This window comes from Ptiloglossa arizonensis, chromosome 2, assembly GCF_051014685.1.
Source record: "Ptiloglossa arizonensis isolate GNS036 chromosome 2, iyPtiAriz1_principal, whole genome shotgun sequence".
NCBI classification, from domain to species: Eukaryota; Metazoa; Arthropoda; class Insecta; order Hymenoptera; family Colletidae; genus Ptiloglossa; species Ptiloglossa arizonensis.
In genome coordinates this window covers 12,971,899-12,991,332 of record NC_135049.1, presented here as the reverse complement: position 1 = coordinate 12,991,332, position 19,434 = coordinate 12,971,899, and the positions used below count along the sequence as shown (strand labels likewise).

Sequence of the window (19,434 nt, the reverse complement as noted above, 5' to 3'; positions counted from 1 at the left end):
TTTATTGAACAACCTAGTATAATATTTGTTCATTCTCGGAATATCCTATTCAGTTGCTTTGTTGGACAGGATATACACAAGACTGAGTCACAGTTCATAATAAAATTATCTACCACGCTTTCAAGTAAACTGGCGGTATAAAGTTTGTTACTTGGCAGTAGTAATTATTGTAGTGAGTATTTTAGTTTTACATGATAATCCAAATGAGATATAGGATTTCAAAATAAATTGTAGGAGGCTGGAGGGATAATAGATACAGCGGGTGAATGTCGAGGAAGTAAGGGAACAAATTAAGGATCATAAGGACAAGAAGGCTCTTACACTAGGGTGATGTCCTAGCAGAAGTGGTCTAGAAAATAATGAAGAAAGATAGGATACAAATTTCAAGCCTATTTATTGGGTGCTTGAATAATGGAAAATACATTTTAAATTTATTTCAAAAAAATTGAAGAATAATATAGTCATCCATCCCTCCAAATCGATTTGGTCGTCTTTTGAGAGAAAATATTATTCATTAAAAACTTGGAACCACAAGATATTCTTTGTTCAAAATTAGAAGTGTGAAAACTGTTTTCTTTTTGAATGTCTCACGATGAATTATGAAAATAAATTTCTCAAAATTCCAATTCTAAAAGAAAAAGATATTCCGATGAAAAATTTAAAAAAATGTAAATTATGAAATTAGAAACTTGATCCTACTTATCGTTGCTAGTGTATATAAATTGCACGGAGGAGCTGATTAAAGTATCCTTATGGGATGAAAATAGAAAAACGCCCATTATCGTGGCTGGTGTACATAAATTGCTTAGAAAAGCAACAAAAAGTATCCATATAGGATAAACACGGAAGATCGCCTATTATGTTCTTTTACGAAAAGTCTACAATAATTACAAAACCTACAAAAACCATTATGATTTGCTAAACGACAAAAAGATGAATTATTATTTATTTGTGCAACCTATTTTGATTGCAAAATAGTAAGCTATTTTGTTATTCTTTTACTAGTTTCTTAAATAAATTCTTATTTCATTATATATTTGAATGTAATAATTGTATTTTTATAGAATATAAAATTATTATAGTTTAATTTCGATAAATATAATATGTATTTCTTCATTGGGTCCATATAATCTGAACATAACTGCCATAAGTTTTTACGGACACAATAGAAACGAGACTCTTAAATTTTAATCGCTTATATCACGAAAGCGAAGCATCAAATTGTGAAACGTTGTTTTTTCGATTACTTTTCGCATGAGAAATTTGCATATTTCGACTTACCCAATCATTCGTTTACACCCTGTACAGTAGGTTTCAACTTGTTAATTATCAAATAAATATTAAATGATACAAAAAAAATAATATTTTGCAATTAAGTACAAGTAATATGTTGTATGCAATAATTTAGCGAGTCTCCAATATAATTATTATTTGGATGAAGTCTATAAAGATTTACTCTCGACTTTAATAGCAACGAAACATATGTATGTATATCAGTTTATTGAATCTTTATAATAACATTGTAACGCGCCGCAGAGTTCGTTATAGAGGTAGGTATTGATAATACGATGATAACTTAGACAACTGGTGTATTAACATGAGAATGTGGAAGTTGGACGGAGTTATTCGAGGCGGGCACTGATAGCAAATGTCCGCGTTCCATTTCATTTACTTCTTGTTGTTCTGTTGCTCTCATAGAACCAGTTGAGCGTGCGAGACTGTTGCGTTGTCTACACATGTATGGTGTTTCTCCTGGCGAAGGGGTTTCACGACCCTGTAAAAAATATGAAACGATTATGTTCAATTTCAATACAGCAAAAATACATAGAAAAATAATTCTAGGTTACAACACGCAACAGTAGATATATGTTAATGGTTTATTTGAAATATAAATACATCCTGTTTAAAAAGTAATGTAAATATTAAATATATCAAGCCAATTTCAATATATATATATATTATGTTTACAATATTTTATATAAAATACACGCAAACATTTCTGAGGTACTATGTACTATAGTCAATAAAGAGAAAAGCCTAACAGCGTCCACTAACGATCACAATTTAACTTCAATGTATTATAACGATTGAGAGTGTGCGTATTTATAATTTTATTATTGTATTTTTATACTTTACTTTCTACAATTTTATTATCATAAGTATACATCAAACTTATAAGTATACTAATATACATTAGTAGTCGTACTGTCTATACTAATTAATAATACGAAAGAATTCGTATTGGGATTGCAGAGTGGGGCAAGTGTCCAGATAAAATCGTTAATAAAAATAACGAAGAAATGTCGACTTCTTTTCTAAATACTTTCTCGCTATCAATGTTTATACTTCTTTTCCTTCCACTTTTTCCATTTTCATCTTTCTCTTCTCTATCTGCCTTCTATTATCCGTCCAAGAGAAGAAAGCACAAGGTGTTTACATCCTCGCTCCGTTCGTAGTTTGTTGTCGCTCTTGTGATCGTAAGCAAGAATCGCTATTGGCCGAAGACGATGACGAAGACCATCGACGGTGATACCCAAGTGAGAACGAATTCCTAGTAAAGTGCATCGGCGTAGGCTCACAATAAAGCGTCAAGTATTTGTAAACAGAACAATTTGCTTACGGTTTAGATACTACCGCTGATTCAATAAGTTTTTCGTAATAAAAAAAAATGAATACAATTTAATATACATTAAATCATTAATATTTTGAAAATTATTTATAGTAAGAGAAACTAATTTGCATTTATTAAAAATAATAATAAATTCGCTTATACTCATATCTAACAAGATAAACTCTACATAAATAAAATTTACGCGAAAACAAGTCATGTCAGTATTAAAACAATTATAACTTTTACGATTTGTAATGTAAAAAAAATGTAAAGGTTATGCATGTTTTAATTTTGGTATGACTTGTTTTTGTGCAAATTGGTTCTTTTCGCTATAAATAATTTTCAATACATTAATGATCATTAGGCATATTAAATTATATTCATTTTTTCATCACGAGAAACTTATCGAATCGGTGATAGTATTTAAACAGGAACGAAATCATTCTGTTTCTTAATAGCGAACATTTGATTAGAAGACTGCGCCAATGATGCAGAATTCTCACGTTCGGTCTCGGAGTGACAACGAACTATGGGCGGGACAAGGATGTAAACACGTTGTGTCTTCTTCTCGTGGACGGATAATATTACAGCGTCATGTTTTCTCCCTTTTTCATCGTTTCTAATTTTATTTTCCCTTTTCTTATTTCTATTCACTCCCAATAGATGTTGCATTTGGTAAAGTGATACCTTGTTTCAATATGTCTCCAACTATCGAGTAAGCGATTTTTGTATTCAAAATCGTTGAAATCTAACCACGCATGCGTGTTACCGTTACTTTGTTACCTATTTGTTCATAAATTATAACACTGAATGGATCAACAACAAATTCGATAAATAATCCAATGTTCTTGACATCCTAAGTACGCGTTTCTAACGTCCTTCCGTGAGTCTAGTCTTTTTCATGTCCCAAAGTTTCTCCTGGTTGAGCCTAACACTTTGTCGTCACAATTCAATTTCTTTCTATTTATTCTACATTCCTTATTCGTCGTATCTAATCTCCCTATTCTTTCCTCTTACAATGTTTTGTTCTTTTATATTTCCGTAATATATTTTATTCTTCTTTTCTTCCGCTTCTTACGTTTTGTACGATATACAACTAATTTTCTCTTTTCTTCTAAAGATATTATGTGGTGTTTGTAATTTTAACATACGAGGGGTACGGTGGGAATATTTTATTAATTATTCCCGACTTATGTAAAAATCGACTTACAGAAGAAGTCCTGGAACGCATCCCTTGCATAATTCGAGGACAGACTATCTTTATTGTTATCAGCGTACAGCACTACCCTAGCAGGCCACGTATTAATAACTATAATCATAAACAGAGTAAACATAATAAGACTTATTCAGTATAATAAAGAAACAAAATGAAAGCAAGTGAATATTACGCGGGTATCGACAAAATTTTGGATAAATGTTATACAAACTGAAAATGATAAACAATTAGCGGGACAGGATAGTTTAAAATTATAAAAAAAAAATAGATATTTTGTTTTTTTAAATGGTAGTTTGAAGTTTCAGAAATAAGATACAAAAGATCCTAGCCTTTAAAATAACTTGAAAGATTAGCGACGTATACCTGCTTTTTCATAATTTTTATAAAAATGGAAATGTTCGGTCATCAATGCCTAGAGAATACTGTGTACTTTTAAACTTTTTTTAATTTTTTGTTGGAGCTAATTCTGTTTGGCTGGAATCATACACACTAATAGACAATTTAAAAAAAAGTTGTGTAAAAGGAAAGTTAAATAAGAGCCTTTCTTTAATGTTCCTTTTTGTATACCATAATGTGCTAAACTAAACTGTCCTGCCCCCTTAATAAATCTATTTAGTTAGGTACTACTGTACGTGGTGTTAAGAATTAATTTGAATTAATAGAATCGAAACTCATGATACACATATTTCTACAATACATTAATATTTTTTTATCAAAAAGTATATATTTTCCTGATATATGTATGAATATGTTTGCAAAATTTTAAAAGTTATTATCGATAATATTTGAGTACAAAATTGTAAAGGAGTGTTTTACTTTAGTGTTCTGGAATAGAAGATCTCCTTAATTGTTTACGCAGTATATAAAATGTTAAGAAAAATGCGAAACGCATTCTCGCCTTTTTTAGGATTAACTTTTCGTACGAGACGATACTGTACTTGTAAGTAGCGTGTACCGGTGAGAACATTTTTATGTAGGAAACGAACAACGAATAACGCTTTAAGCAGGTGGGCTTTTATTTATGAGTAAATAGCTAGCCATACATTGGTATTTTTTTCGTGAGAAAAGCATGTTGTTACTTTCTTTCATTAAAGTTAATGGAATTATAATTACATTGTCACCTACTAATTCTGAAACTTTCTCGTTGATTATTGCATCATTTCTGCTGTCAATCCGTTTTTTCACGGAAAAAATGCCAGTGTATGGTCAACTATTGATAAAATTTTATCTAAATAACATTTTTATTTGAATTTGAGTTAAGAATTGATCGAGTAATTTTAAATAAATCATTACATAGATTTATTATCTAAATAAAACATTTATATTAAGTAAAATTTATTTAAATAATTTATCTGGATAATCGTTGTCTTATTTCCAATATTTGTTGATGACAAATAATATTTCAAAATTAAAATTGTTTTTAATAAAGATTTTCTGAATAAAGGATTATTCGTGATTGGGGACTAAATATTTATTCGTTATGTAACTGAGAAAACGGTTTGTTACGTGCACATGCTCGTGTTGTGCCGTATATGCATGTGAAAATAGAATATGATATTGGTGTGCTATATGTGATTTTATCATAATTCTTGTTCTTGTATTTAAATAAATTCTTACATTTTTTTGTAGTATTTGACTATATTTAGTATTTGTTGTATTTTTGTCCGAAATTTGTAGTTTTCGTACTGTATATGATGTTTACATCACACAAAAATAAAACAAATATTACAAGAACTGCACCAAACTCACATTCTACAAAAAAATGAAAGTACTATACATTATACAAAAATATATAATGCACACAAACCAAACATTCTACACAAAAATCTAACAAATTCCATACAAACACAGTACAAAAATTATACATATTTGTAAAATAACAAAAACAATACGGTAAACACTATTATAAACCAAACAAAAATGTCATTACTAGAAAGAAAGAAACAAGTATAACACAGAGCACACAAAAATGTAATAAAAATCACATTTCTTTCAAAAAAAATATGACGATTGCCACCCAAAAATCACATTACACGGAAAACTATGCCAAAAATCATGAATTCATCTTCAAAATTTAATACACAACATATTTTGGAATTAAAGTATCGCCACGTCTTTGATAGAATGTTTTTCAGCCGCGCAATTATTTAGAAGCGTTCAAATGTTTACATTTACACAACGAATAAATATTTATTCGCCATCGATGAATATTACAAATAACGAATAATAATTTCTTGGATAAACTATTCGAATAAAAATGTTATCTGAATAATCATATAAATAAAGATTTATTAGAAATTTTTCGATTATAATAAACTTCAATTGGGTAACAACTCATATCTTGGTAACAAAGCTTTGGATTGCAAAATAGTAAAGGACTTTTTTTATTTCTCTTCGCATACCGGTCCCGCAAAAAGGTCCAATAGTTTTATTAACACTCTCTATATATTTCACGTAGGTACGTATATTAAGGAAATTGTTTGACTTCTGAATTTGTTTAGTTTCAGCCCCTAGGTTTCTGGTTGATTGGATGGCATTGGTGACCATCAAGCAGATAAATTAAATCCTAAGCCGAAGGAGTAGGGGGAGGCAGTTGGGCGGGTCGACTTTCACTGTCCCCTACGGTACGGCAGTAATCGCATGGAGAAGTAACAGGTGTTCTTATTGTCATCTGTCGCATTCACGTCGTGTCCTTAGCTAAGAAGTGCAGTACAATAGGTACACCCGTTAATTCTCCCACTCCGTCGCAAGCTGCGAGGTAACGAAGGTCGACACGTCAAGCTGCCTTCTCCCACTCCGCTGCAAGCTACGAGGTAATAAAGGTCGACACGTCAAGCTGCCTTCTCCCACTTCGTCGCAAGCTGCGAGGTAATGAAGGTCGACCCGTCAAGCTGCCTTCTCCCACTCTTTCGGCCTGGGATTTAGCTTGCCAGCCAGGCAGATCTGGTTACCCTGTTGGTGACGTACATTCTACCGATTAAGAGTTGGAACGCGTTTCGTGCCATATGCGCATCAACAACGTACTGACAAGTTTTGTGCTGTCTAATATGCATAAAAAAGTAATTTCAATCAAATATGAGCTCAATCGAATGACGAAAAAACGTGTCTCACGGGTCTTAAACTTTTACATGTAAACTTATCTGCGTACAACTTCCCTGTTCCTTTAACTACTTTAGCAAAATTGTCTATTTACTTGGCTATTTTATTGTTTCTTTCATCTACTGGTCGTATAGTGGATCATGTATGACCTCTTACAGCAAAAGACGTTTCAGGTTGATCTTTTTATAGATTTATTGAATTTTTGACCATAGATTGATAACTTAAATCAATATTTATAAAAAGGCATTATGAATTGTAAATAAACTAAAAGTATTATACCTTATCATTGTAAATTTTGTTTTGTAATATTTGAATAATAAACCCTGGTGAATATGTTTTATATTAACCACCACTGGATGCACTTTAACTAACATACTTAACACGTATTCATGGTTCGCAAATTGCTAGACGTCAAACGTATGATTCGATTGTTTGACTGTACTTAATACAGAAACAAAGTCTCAAACGTAATTTCATCATTCTCGATATTCATCTGATTTTAGCATGTAGAATTATCGTTAAGAATTTCGGACACTTGTTACTGAACACCTTATATGTATAAAAAAACTTCAACCTTCTTTCCAATACTCGTGCATGTAAAACTTCAAGGCTTGTGGGGCATATTTTTCCGTTCATCGATCAAGCTCATATTTAGCAGGAATTATTTTTGCACATACAGTAATGTCTCGTTGTATGATTGTTAGATTTGTAAATAATTTTTAATTGTGGTAAGTAATCCGGTACTATGATCACTTGGCCACACGTATCATTCGCACCTGAAATTTCATTCGTTTAAAACGAATTTGATTTTAAAACCTAAAAGCTCCTACCGTAATTTCACCACTCTCACTTTTTCGTCTTATTTTAGCCTGAAATATTGCCTACCTGTAGATGAACATACATAGGGTGTCTCAATTACATTAACACAATGAAATATCCCGTAGACAATTAATTTAAAGAAACGGGCGGTATATAACAAGAGAAGTTAAATAGCATTATTAATTTTTTAATGTGTGGATGTTTTTAAAGTCATTTTAAGGTCAATTTTCAAAAAATTTTTATTATTACTACTACTATCACTACTACTGCTGCTACTACCACTACTACTACTACCACTACTACCACTACTACCACTACTACCACTACTACCACTACTACCACTACTACCACTACTACCACTACCACCACTACCACTACTACCACCACTACTCTACCACTACCACTACCACTACTACCATTACTACTACTACTATTATTACTACTGCTACTACTACTATTATTATTATTATTATTATTGTTGTTATTATTACTACTATTATTATTATTATTGTTATTATTACAACTATTATTATTATTATTGTTATATTTTTTCCTCAACCTTCGCTGGCTGGTTTCAGCATTGAGTATAGGCTTGTACCAAATAGCTCTTTTCCCCTTTTATTAAATGATTCTGTTATTTAGGAAGGTTCTTACTATATTGCATGTTTTCAATATTATAGCTTTCTGTATGGTTTGATGTATAGCTGTTTTAATAGTTAGATGTTAGACATTTTTAACGAATGTGTGTGGTATAATTTCTATTGAAGACATAATTAATGGAACTATGTACACTTTTTTTGGTTCCATATGCTTTCTATTTCTATTGCCAGTGGTGTATATTTTTATACTTTTTCTTGATTTTTGCTCTGTATATTTGTATCATTTGATACAGCTATGTCGATTAAGTGGACTATTTGTTTTGTCTAATCTTGGAGTGTGATGCCAGGTCGGTTGTTCTCTATTGTTTTGTCTGTGTAAATGGTGAAGTCTCAATATAATTTGAACTTCTCATCTTCTAGTGTGGTTCGCTTTGCGTCTTATTGTTAAGTTATATTTTCGGGCTATTTCTTGGTGTATTATTTTGGCAGCTATATTGTGCCTATTTATATATTCAGCTCCTGCTAATATTTTGCATCCTCCTGTTATATAATCTATTGTTTCCCTTTGTTGCTTACATTTTCTGTATCTATCGTTCTGTATGATGGCATCTTTAAGTATATGTTCATAGTAGTTTTTGGTTGTAATAATTTGATCTTGGATTGTCATGATAAATCCTTCTGTTTCGGGGAACAGTTTTTTAATCATTTATGCGTATTTCTTCTTTGTTTGTATTGTACCACCGTCTTATGTATAGTTCTTTGAATTTCCATGAATGTATTTTGTGTTAATGGAATTGTATTTCATCGTATTCGCCGCTATCATGTGTTTGTGTTGTTAAATTGAGCGGTGTATATTGTTGATCGGCTATTACTGTAGCTTGGTGAAATGATGTCTGTTTGTTGTGAAAATATTTTTTGACTGCTTTAATCTGCTTTGTGTGTAATGCGTGTACATTTATTAGGTTTCTTCCTCCGTGGTTTCGGGCTATTGTAATTTTTTCTTTGTTTGCATTTGGGTGTAGTTTTCTACATTTTGTTAAGTGCGTCCTTGTGGTGATATCGATATTTTCGAGGTCTGTTTTGGATCATTTTATGATGCCGAATGTATATCTGAAGTCTGTGTGGCGTATGTACAATATTTATTGTTTTAAATAGGTTTTTTGAGTTCAGTTTTGTTTTCAAAAGTGTTCATAGTCTTTCTGTATACTGTTTTCTCAGATGTTGCTTTATTTACGTACGATTGATTTACGTGTTTTGTTGAAAACCCAGATATTTGTACGTTTTGTTTTGTTCTATGTTGTTTAGTATTTTATTATTGAGTGTTGAAATTCTTCTTTTGAGTTTAAAAATTTTTTACGTTCGCTTGAACTTTTGAATCGTTCCGCGTTAATATCCCTACTTATCGAAACCATGGTTATGAAACGACTGAAATCTATTTTGAAGAAGTGCATTGAACGATGTACTCTTCGTATAAACAATTCTAAAAGTTTAGCCATCTCAATATACAAACTATTTATAAACAGAAGATTCATATGTCGGTACGGCGTACGAATGACGTACCTGAAGGATTAAATGAGCGACATATAGCAACAACGAGCTAAAGCGAAAATTCTCAAACGGTATCCATCTAAACATGTAATTCATTTTTCGTTCATGAACGTTTCGTTCTGTTAGATTTTACTCTACGATTAGACAACGTCAATAACAATAATTATAGTCTAAATAATTACTAATTTGATAAAGTAGGAGAAAAAAAGAACCATTTAGCTACCATATTATATCTACATATATACACTGCTGGCGGAAAGTTTCCGATCGCTTCGATACATGCGAATGATTCGTGAATTAATGAAATTGAGGCTACTATCTTGCATGCTTCTTAAAGTCTAATCATAAACAGTTGTAGATTCTTGTTTGAATCTTGGGTAATGTTGTCTAATCGTTCTGTCCAAGTGATCCCAAAGCTAAACTCAATAGAGTTTAGATCCGGTAATTGAGCTGGTTGTTCAATGTTTTTTAATATCCCTTCCTTTTCTCAAGGTCCATTGACGTCCTTTCTTCTTATTAATTGGTCGAAGTGATAGTTTTTTCACTGTAATTCACCCAAATAAGTCTGCATCTTTCGAATACGTTTTCACAGTGGTCAATGACAATTGGTCCAATGTTTTGAATTGGAAAATCATATCACTGGAAATCGTGTACTGTTGTTTTTGGTATTTTCAATTAGGCAGCCACGGTTCGCTCTGATTTTCCTTCGGAATACAAAATACATACAACATTTCGTGTAGCAACATTCGATTCTTTAAATTTTCCCATTTCTTCGCGTTTTCTATGCAGGAACATAGTCCTCTGAGAAGTTTCTATGCTCTACTGAGCTTTGTCACTGATTACTTGATATTTATACTAACTTTTTGAATGAAATGTGATCTATATTACTCAGGTAATAATTACCCTCAATACTTACCCTAGAAGTTACCGAAATTTAGGTAACAGTACACAATAAAGCTTACTACTTTATCCTCACTCATATAGCTGAAATGTATTTATTCTATAAAATAATTCTAATTAAGATTTATGGGAATCTCGGATGGTACAAACAGGTGTCAAAACAAGGGGAAATTTTATTATCAGAACTTTCAGCTGTGTTAAAGTGCATTAATCGATAAAAAAAGATGGTGGTCGGATACTTTCCGCCAGCAGTGTATGTATTATATATTAGTGTGGTCCTTAGTTATAGGTAGTTAAAATTTATGTTGTAAATTTTTTTGTTCATTCTTCAGAGTGATTTCAATTCATAAAAAAATAACCAGAGAAAGTATCCCAAAGTTCTTGAAGTTCGATATGTAAAATTAAATGCGCGAGATTTCATCATGTATCCAGTTATTCTATTTTTCTCTTATTTACCGGCATTTAAAAAATCTTCAAAATCTCTTCTTGTGAAGGGAATCACTTCTTGTTACAATAACTCGGAAAATTAGGGTCTACTCGTAACTATTTGACTAAACATTAACCAATGAGATTGTTTCTCAGACATACTTCTTGAATGGATACCGTCTTGTAATTTTTATGTTATGCCAAGCCATAATGTTAATGTACACCAAGATTAGCAATGTAACATTTTTTATATTTTTAATTATACTCCCATGAAAATATTATCGACGAATAATAGATTGGCAAGATTTTGTCGATGAAAATAAGTCTAGACACAATATTATTTACAAGCGTATGCACTTATGAAAGTCGCAAGTGTCACACATAAGTAAAACTAATTCGTATAGGATCATGTTTGGACTTATTTTCATTGGGGAGTAACAATAATTTATTAATAAGATTACCATGAAGATCTAGTGAAATATATAAATATATGAAGTTTCATTAAAGGATGAAATTCGATTCGTCATACAACAAAGAGGGCTAATAGTAATTAATTGACATTTGTCAACACAAGTACCAGCTACTCACATCGACGGATTTTTTTCGTCGAGGAATAAAAAATCGTGATAGGATAACTCCGCACCTTGCTGCTAGGAATAGTATTCAGCTATAAAGCAAAGGAATTTCAAATATGTTTGAAATTAATTATTTATATTTTAATTATGTTTGATAGGTATATGCTGAAATATGTCTTAAAAAATAAATGAAGGAAAATAACTTGTTTCAGGTCGTTATACAACCACCGTAAGCAATGAATAAACTCGGATAGATAACTTTTATTGTTTTAAATAGAAAGATCATTAAAGATTTACCAAATAGAAAGATTTACTAAAAGTATTGACTTACAAACCAATGCTGAGTAAATATTTTTGGTTTAGTTTAACGAGTACTACAGGTTTACAAGACTATTTATATTTTAATTATTTTTGATAGGTATACACTGAAATATGTCTTAAAAAATAAAAGAAGGAAAATAACTTGTTTCAGGCCGTTATACAACCACCGTGAGAAATGAATAGACTCGGATAGGTAACATTCATTGTTATAAATAGAAAGATCGCTGAAGATTTACCAAATAGAAAGATTTACTAATAGTATTGATTTACGAACCAATGCTGAGTAAATATTTTTGGTTTAGTTTAACGAGTACTACAGGTTTACGAGATTTCTGATCGCGTTTCAACTGTATACACCGTGATTCAAAAAGATAAGACAGATCGAAATATACAACTTCCTTCTAAGAAGAGAAATTAAAAACTTCATTAACATTTTACAATTTGAGGCTTCGTAATTCGAGATATAAGCAGTGAAAATTTATCGATGTGATTCTTTATACGCTACACAGTATTTCTTTGTTGAAAGCTGCATTTGATCTACGCGCTATGAGCTAGGCGTTTTCTTCACCATTCTAGATCACTTCTACGCCCTGCACAAGTGAAAGCGAGATGACATGAGAGCGAGTTAAAGAAACTGATAATGATCGAAGAATGGTACGAGTCAGACGAAGCATTGATACTTTCTCTCACTCTGTTTTTCGAATGACTGACACTTCATCCTTTTCGACGAAGAAATACTGTATTTCGGTGTTGTACAAGCCTGGTCTTGTAAGACTTCTGGAATTTGTTCACTTCCGCTTGAACACGTTACTCATAGATACATACGTTTTGTGTAGTGTTTGTAAGCTTCCTTAGTCGGAAACGTTAGCTTGTCATGATTGTCATTTTAGATTCGTGCAATTCCTTTAATTCACTATTTAGTAAATTACTTTAATAATTTAGTAATTTAGCAATTACTTTAATTCACTATTAGACTTTAATTTATAGTATTAGAAGAGGAAACAGGGACGTGAGAGGCTCCTACGCTGAACAATGCTGCTGTATTTATATTCTAGTCAGCTGATAACGTAACTACACATGGTTGTACTCATACACGAGAAACAATGTTCATAATGTCTACATACGTAAAAATTTTAACTGCTTATACCTCTAATACGAAACCTTCGTTTGCAAAGGGGTAAAGTACTTTCTGTTTTTTCCTCGCACGAGGAAGTTGTGCATCGCGATTTTTCACGTCTTTTTGAAACACACTGTACAAGTTTCGTAAATTGTATCTGTATTAAGGTATAACGATAATATGAAATCATCGAATGCAAAATAAATATTTGTTACTGCTGTTCCGTAAAGTCGTTACCGCTTTGAATTTTAAATGTGTTCTATCAACATAAACGGTTATAGTTTAATATGAATAAAACGTTTCGTTTATAGTTTTGCATTAAACAATTACAGTTTCATTATAAAATGTACCTTGTCTGGTAGGATTTGGACAGTAAAATATAAACAGTTACCTATAACTGAATTTGAGTCTGAGTTAATAGCTCTTAAGCATCGTCCGAGACATATTGATTTAGGACAGGTAGAACAGGGATTTGTATCACTCTTCGGGATATACTGCAGAAGCGAAGGTGCAGACGTTATCACAGAGAAATAATATGCATAAAAATTTGAAACACATACCTGTTTGGAGGGACCACAACATGTTGCATGATTACAAGGCTTGTCGGTCTTTGGACAGTCCAATACACAGTCTTCTGTTGGTGTTTCTTTAATTTCACTATTGGATTGGTACTGAAATGTTATCAATAATATATTATTAATTTTCAGAACAGGATAAATTTTATATTGGTATGCATCTTATTTGTTATTATTAACTAAATAATTATCATTTATTTAACTATCGGTGCTTTCAAAAAACTATTCTATTATCGAAAAATACATATCTAATATCTTTCTAAGAGATCTTTTTACGCGAAATAAAGTAAACATGTGTCTAACAAGCATTTGAACCAAAACTTTATAATTCGTCTTTTGCTCCTCCAAAAAACATATAAATAACGTCTGAGTGAATAATAAAACTTTAAGTACCTGAAGAATCTCTATATGTACATAAATTCTACATATACTCTTATTACTTATTACTATTAAAATACGTATTACTCAAAGCATTATAGAATTTCTGTTCTATGAAAAATTGTATCGAAGTATAATGTATGGGACTAAAATTGTACTTTTACTTTCGGAAAAATTAACGTATGTAAATCAACATGTAAAATAATTATTTAACCTCTTTAAGAATAGTGATGTATATGTAGACGTAAATTTTTTAATTATTTTGGATATTGTAACATAAAAACAATCACTAAACTTGTGAATAAATATTCACAAACATTTTGAGTTTTTCTTAATTTTAATTCAACTAATATCTCGTTGAAAGAATTAAAAATATTTTAGGCAATATATTAAATAATTTACTTACATCGATAAATTCTGGCTGTATCGTAGTAGAATGTATGCCTTCATTGTGAAAGAACTCTTTGACTTGTTCTGCAATTTTCATGTATTCTGACAAATTTCTGCATCGTATATGTGCTGAAGCAATAATGCGATCACCAGCTAATTGCCATACATGAAATTCGTGTACAGCTAATACACCATCAACATTTTCTAATAAGCGTTGTTGAATAGCATCGACCTAGAGTAAAAATTTGTTGTTTCGAATAATATACATTTTATGAAAATAATACAAAAACTAAAACAGGACTATTTATAAGATGTGACAGAAATGGGAACATTTTCAATATAAGATGTTATCTGAGTCTTTATGTACTACTTTTTCATTGAGAAAAATATGATACGTAATGTGTTGCAACAAAAAGATTAATCTTACAAAATTATTCGTACTTGCACCATTTAGTGCAATACGCAATTTGAACTAATATATGTAATTAATTTATCGTGAAATTTCTATCAGCTGTATCAGCTTGTTTTCAAAATTGTTTAAAAAACCTAAACGTTTGAATATAAAGAGAAATAACGAAAGAATGCAAATAACCTTAAGTCGTGGATTTATGATACATAAATCATTATCAAAAACAGAGTACTATGACACTAGAAGCGTACATGTTGACCTGTCCTTTACGGGAAAAACTAATAACGTAGATTGATAACGAACATATAGATTTACAAATATGTAAATTTCGAAGAAAATCCATATAAAAATTTAATCAAATTTTGAATAATGTTCTGATACATCTTATAAAACACCTTGTATACAAAAAGATTATATATTGTACATTATTTTAAGTAAGTAAAGTTACCTGAATGTGTGTTGGTACAGTTTGTAAAAGAATCAATGCAGATTCTTGTAGTAATGGCCACACTGATCGTAGAATAAGAATAACTAACAAAAGTGATAGAGCCGGGTCAATGTAAAATCTGTAAAAAATAAATATAAAATATTTATATATTCTTAAGTATTTATATCTTCTATATAAACATCAAATAAAATATCACTGACAATCCAAGACGGTATAATGCAAATAAAACATAGTATAATGCAAATGTAATGCAAATATCATTACAAAAGATTATGTCATAAGCATTTTTTATTTATTTATTTATTTATTTATTGCGGTTAGTGGATAAGAGCAAAGATATTCTATCGATCACCGTTGTACGGTGATACAATTCAAATTCATCTTTGCAACAGAACTATACGGCTGGTACTCGAATCCGACTAATCAGTCAAAGAAGTTTTTTATCATCTGCGCTCTAAATTTTGCCAATAAATGCGAGAAATGGCAGCATAACATGGGGGCATTTTGTTGATCACATAATGCAAGCTGTTGGTAAAATTGGAATTACTGATTTCGAGGTGTAATTCTTCGTTGAGTGGAGGATGCGGATGTATGAGAACATTATTCCGCCAGTTAAATAAAGACATCCATAGGACGAAACAGAACATACGGTTAAAAAAAGAGGGTATGCTGCCAGCAAAGTAAATCACTCAGTTGGTGAAATAGTTTAGACGGCGGCCGGGCTGTTAACTTAGCCTAATTTAATCTAATCCGTCGACTAGGTTAAATTAGGCAAGCTTGGGATTAAATTATTTAGGATACCTTCAAATGACCTTAAACATCAAAAATATGGTGAAATTGTAAGATAAGTACCGCCCCCTCCCAACAGAGAAGTGAGTGGGCGTGGTAACTGCGCTGCAGAGGAATGGGGGGAGGGAGAAGTTTTAACGATGTTAGTTCCGGTGTCCCCTCGAAATCATGAGGTTGGCCACCGTGGAGGTTTTAGTGGGTAGGCTCGGCATCCGGTGTTTTCGAATATGGGGAATTCGAATCACCGACTTAATGAGGGGGAGCGAGAGGAAAACGCTTTCCCAGGGGAGGGGTCATCGCTCCCCCCGAGAGCGGATACAAGGTAAACTCCGCGCCGATGGCCCAGTGGCGCCTTGCATCTCGGTGCTATTGGGCGTGGCTACGGGGGCCGTGGGCGGTCGTAACATTGGGACTCACGGTCGCCCTTCGTGCGGCTACTGCGAGCGTCCAGGCGCTGAGGAAAGTAGGAGGGGAAGGCAACTTTCCAACTCCCACCCTAACGAAAATGGGAGTGGGCGTGGCGATCACGCTGCATGCAGGTTTCTGGAACCGTTGATGAGATTCCCGGTAGCCTACTCCCATAATGTGCGAGGATGGTTACCGTGGTGGGTTTTTAGTGGGTAGGTTCCGCATCTGGTCGTTCCATTTGCGAGGAATCTCACACTTCTCTCAGCCCCTTCTCAAGGAGTTTTATCAGGGGTATTTATTATAAAATAAAGGACACTACCGTCTATATATGTGAAACAAATTTATAATATTGGAAAAAGCCTCAATAGTAAAAAAAAGTAGTGGTGTGTTAGCAGACACTTTAACAATTACGTTACACTCTTCAAGTAAGAACTTGAAAGTTCCGTTTATACGTTAGCATATAAGCGGCTGCCAAATTTTTAATATGAAATATCTTGTAAACTATTAATCATGTGCCCATTATATCAATCATTGGCTTTGGTATTTCATGTTGTGCTGTTGTGTAAAACTTCATTAAAAAATCAAACATTCACCTACGGATCACTCCCTATAAAATGCAACGATAGCAATACCGCCTTTGTAAAACGGTTAACAGATGAAACGGCTACCGCAAGTGAATCAAGACTAGAAAATATTATTATTAGAACAGAATGTAGACCAATGGGACCGAAGACCTAGAAACTAGAAAATGGCGCTATGAAAGTTACCGAGCTGCTATGGTGTGCATACTCAATGTAAATATAGGATGCTATATTTTATAACAGTCCTCTTCTTCTCCGATTGAATAGATTTTGCAAGGAGTGTGTGGATAGGGATAAAAGCAGTAATGGTTCTTAATTCTTGAGCAGAGAATGCAATATCATTTTAATCCAGCTATAATTGTTAGTGTATTCTTTATTCCAAAATGGGTTTATTCGAAAGAGGAAGAAGATAGAGGAATAAAAAATATCCTACCTATTTACTTATTTATTTATATGTTAATGTATTTATGTAGTAACATATAAATGTAATATATATGTAATATATAAAGTTGAAAATATGCACGATGCATATGAAAATATGTATATGCATAATATTTTTTATACAATTTCTTCTTGAAATTTACATATAATGGAAATTTTACTCATAGTAAAATTATATGTGTTTTAAATACGCACATTTCGTTTTTAATAACACGATAAATATTGTTCGGAATTATAAAATGTGTATTGTTCAAAAATTAAATATTTTATATTCAAGTTAACCCTACGTCATCTGAATTCTGTGCCATCCTAGCTTCTGCGACATTCTAGTTCCAGTATCACTCTGGCTCCTTCATCATTGAATTTTAATTCATACTTCGAGCACTGTATCTAAAACTTTATCCTATTTTACATTCACTCCTATTTCACAATCATGAAAAAATTGAGCAATCCATACGCAAGAAACATTCAAAAGATCTTTATCGACTCGTTTCCAAGTCCAATATTTAATCTTTCTATAGTTATCGACAATTCATTCCTATAATCACTGAATCTTTACTAAATCAATTTACTGACAACATCAATCTTTCTTATGTGCTAGTCGAAATTAATTTGCTAATGAAAATGGAAATTTGTATAGTTTTCAATACTTCTTTACAACAGCATTACCAATGGATTGGTAAGGTTTTTCCTGCAAAAATGACGCTATCTTTCTCATTTTTAAATAAATTGACGATCCTAATTTGGTCATTGGTTACTTTACAACGTCTTACGGCGTATAAGATTTCTGTGCCCAAATTGTTCGAACGAAAAACCTTTAGAATTTTTAGAGACTTTTTGAAATCGTTGAAGTATTTCTTATAAATTATTTCAGATCAAAATTTGTTTCAGGAAGGAAAAGAACTCCTTTTAAATTAAAGTTGTACATAATTTTATACATCAACTTAAAGTTGTGCACTTTTAACAGTCAGAATTTTCGAAAATCAGTTAAATCGAATAATTCCATATGTGAATTGTTATGAAAAGCATGTGTTATATGTATAATAAAAAAATGTTAAATTGTTCTTTACAATTCCAACAGCTCACAATTGGGGAAAATTTGTTTCTTCTACTTCTAAGAATTTCTCTAAATTACAAACTACTGTTAATACAACATAAATGTTGCAAAAATGACTCTGCTGCGCATTAATTACATTTATGTATATAATGCCTTAATCCATTACTTGATATCTTTAACATATAAAATTTTGTAAAGAAATGTTAAAGAAATATCAACTTTATCAAAACTTTAACTGCATACATAATATTTTTAAAATGTTATGGGTGACTGTAAGCGTTGTATTTATTTCGAATTAATATTTCGCTTCTTGTGTTCATTAGGAGATTTAAACAATCAATTTTTCATAAAAATAAAACAGACAATTTAATTACCTGTATTCCCATTTTGTCAACCAAACAATTAAAGCAGACACTATTACAATAACAGATCCTAATGCATCCGAGAGTACATGAAGAAATACACCGCGCATATTCATTTGACTTGCGTCATGTGAATGACCATGTGCCCTTTTCACTTGAGGCGTTGATGGCCTATAAGCTTCATTATTTTCATTGTCATCTGTTCCAACTAAAGAACTAAGCCTGTTATGGCTTCGAGAGATACCATGTGAATGTGCATGGGAGTTTCCATGTTCTGCAATAAAAATTGTAATATATTTTACATAGATATTTATCAAAAATACACAACTTAAAAATGGTTTTCTTCTATTATTATTTTCCTTTAA

The 19,434-nt window shown here is 31.8% G+C and overlaps 1 protein-coding gene across 7 annotated transcripts in view; it reads right to left on the bottom strand.

Moving 5' to 3' along the window:
- Nucleotides 1–1,483: 1,483 nt before the first annotated feature.
- Nucleotides 1,484–19,434, bottom strand: part of Znt63c (solute carrier family 30 member 1) — a 56,927-nt gene continuing 38,976 nt past the window's right edge. For 6 of the 7 annotated variants that reach the window (XM_076305152.1, XM_076305151.1, XM_076305150.1 and 3 more), the window contains 5 exons: nt 19,082–19,343; nt 15,432–15,549; nt 14,591–14,806; nt 13,792–13,902; nt 1,484–1,774 (listed from right to left, as the gene is read on the bottom strand). In XM_076305152.1, the coding sequence (XP_076161267.1) occupies nt 1,577–1,774; nt 13,792–13,902; nt 14,591–14,806; nt 15,432–15,549; nt 19,082–19,343 (905 nt within the window). In that variant the 3' untranslated portion in view covers nt 1,484–1,576. Of the gene's footprint in view, nt 1,775–3,821; nt 3,921–13,791; nt 13,903–14,590; nt 14,807–15,431; nt 15,550–19,081; nt 19,344–19,434 lie in introns of all 7 variants that reach the window. The other variant, XR_012991203.1, reaches the window with a different exon arrangement.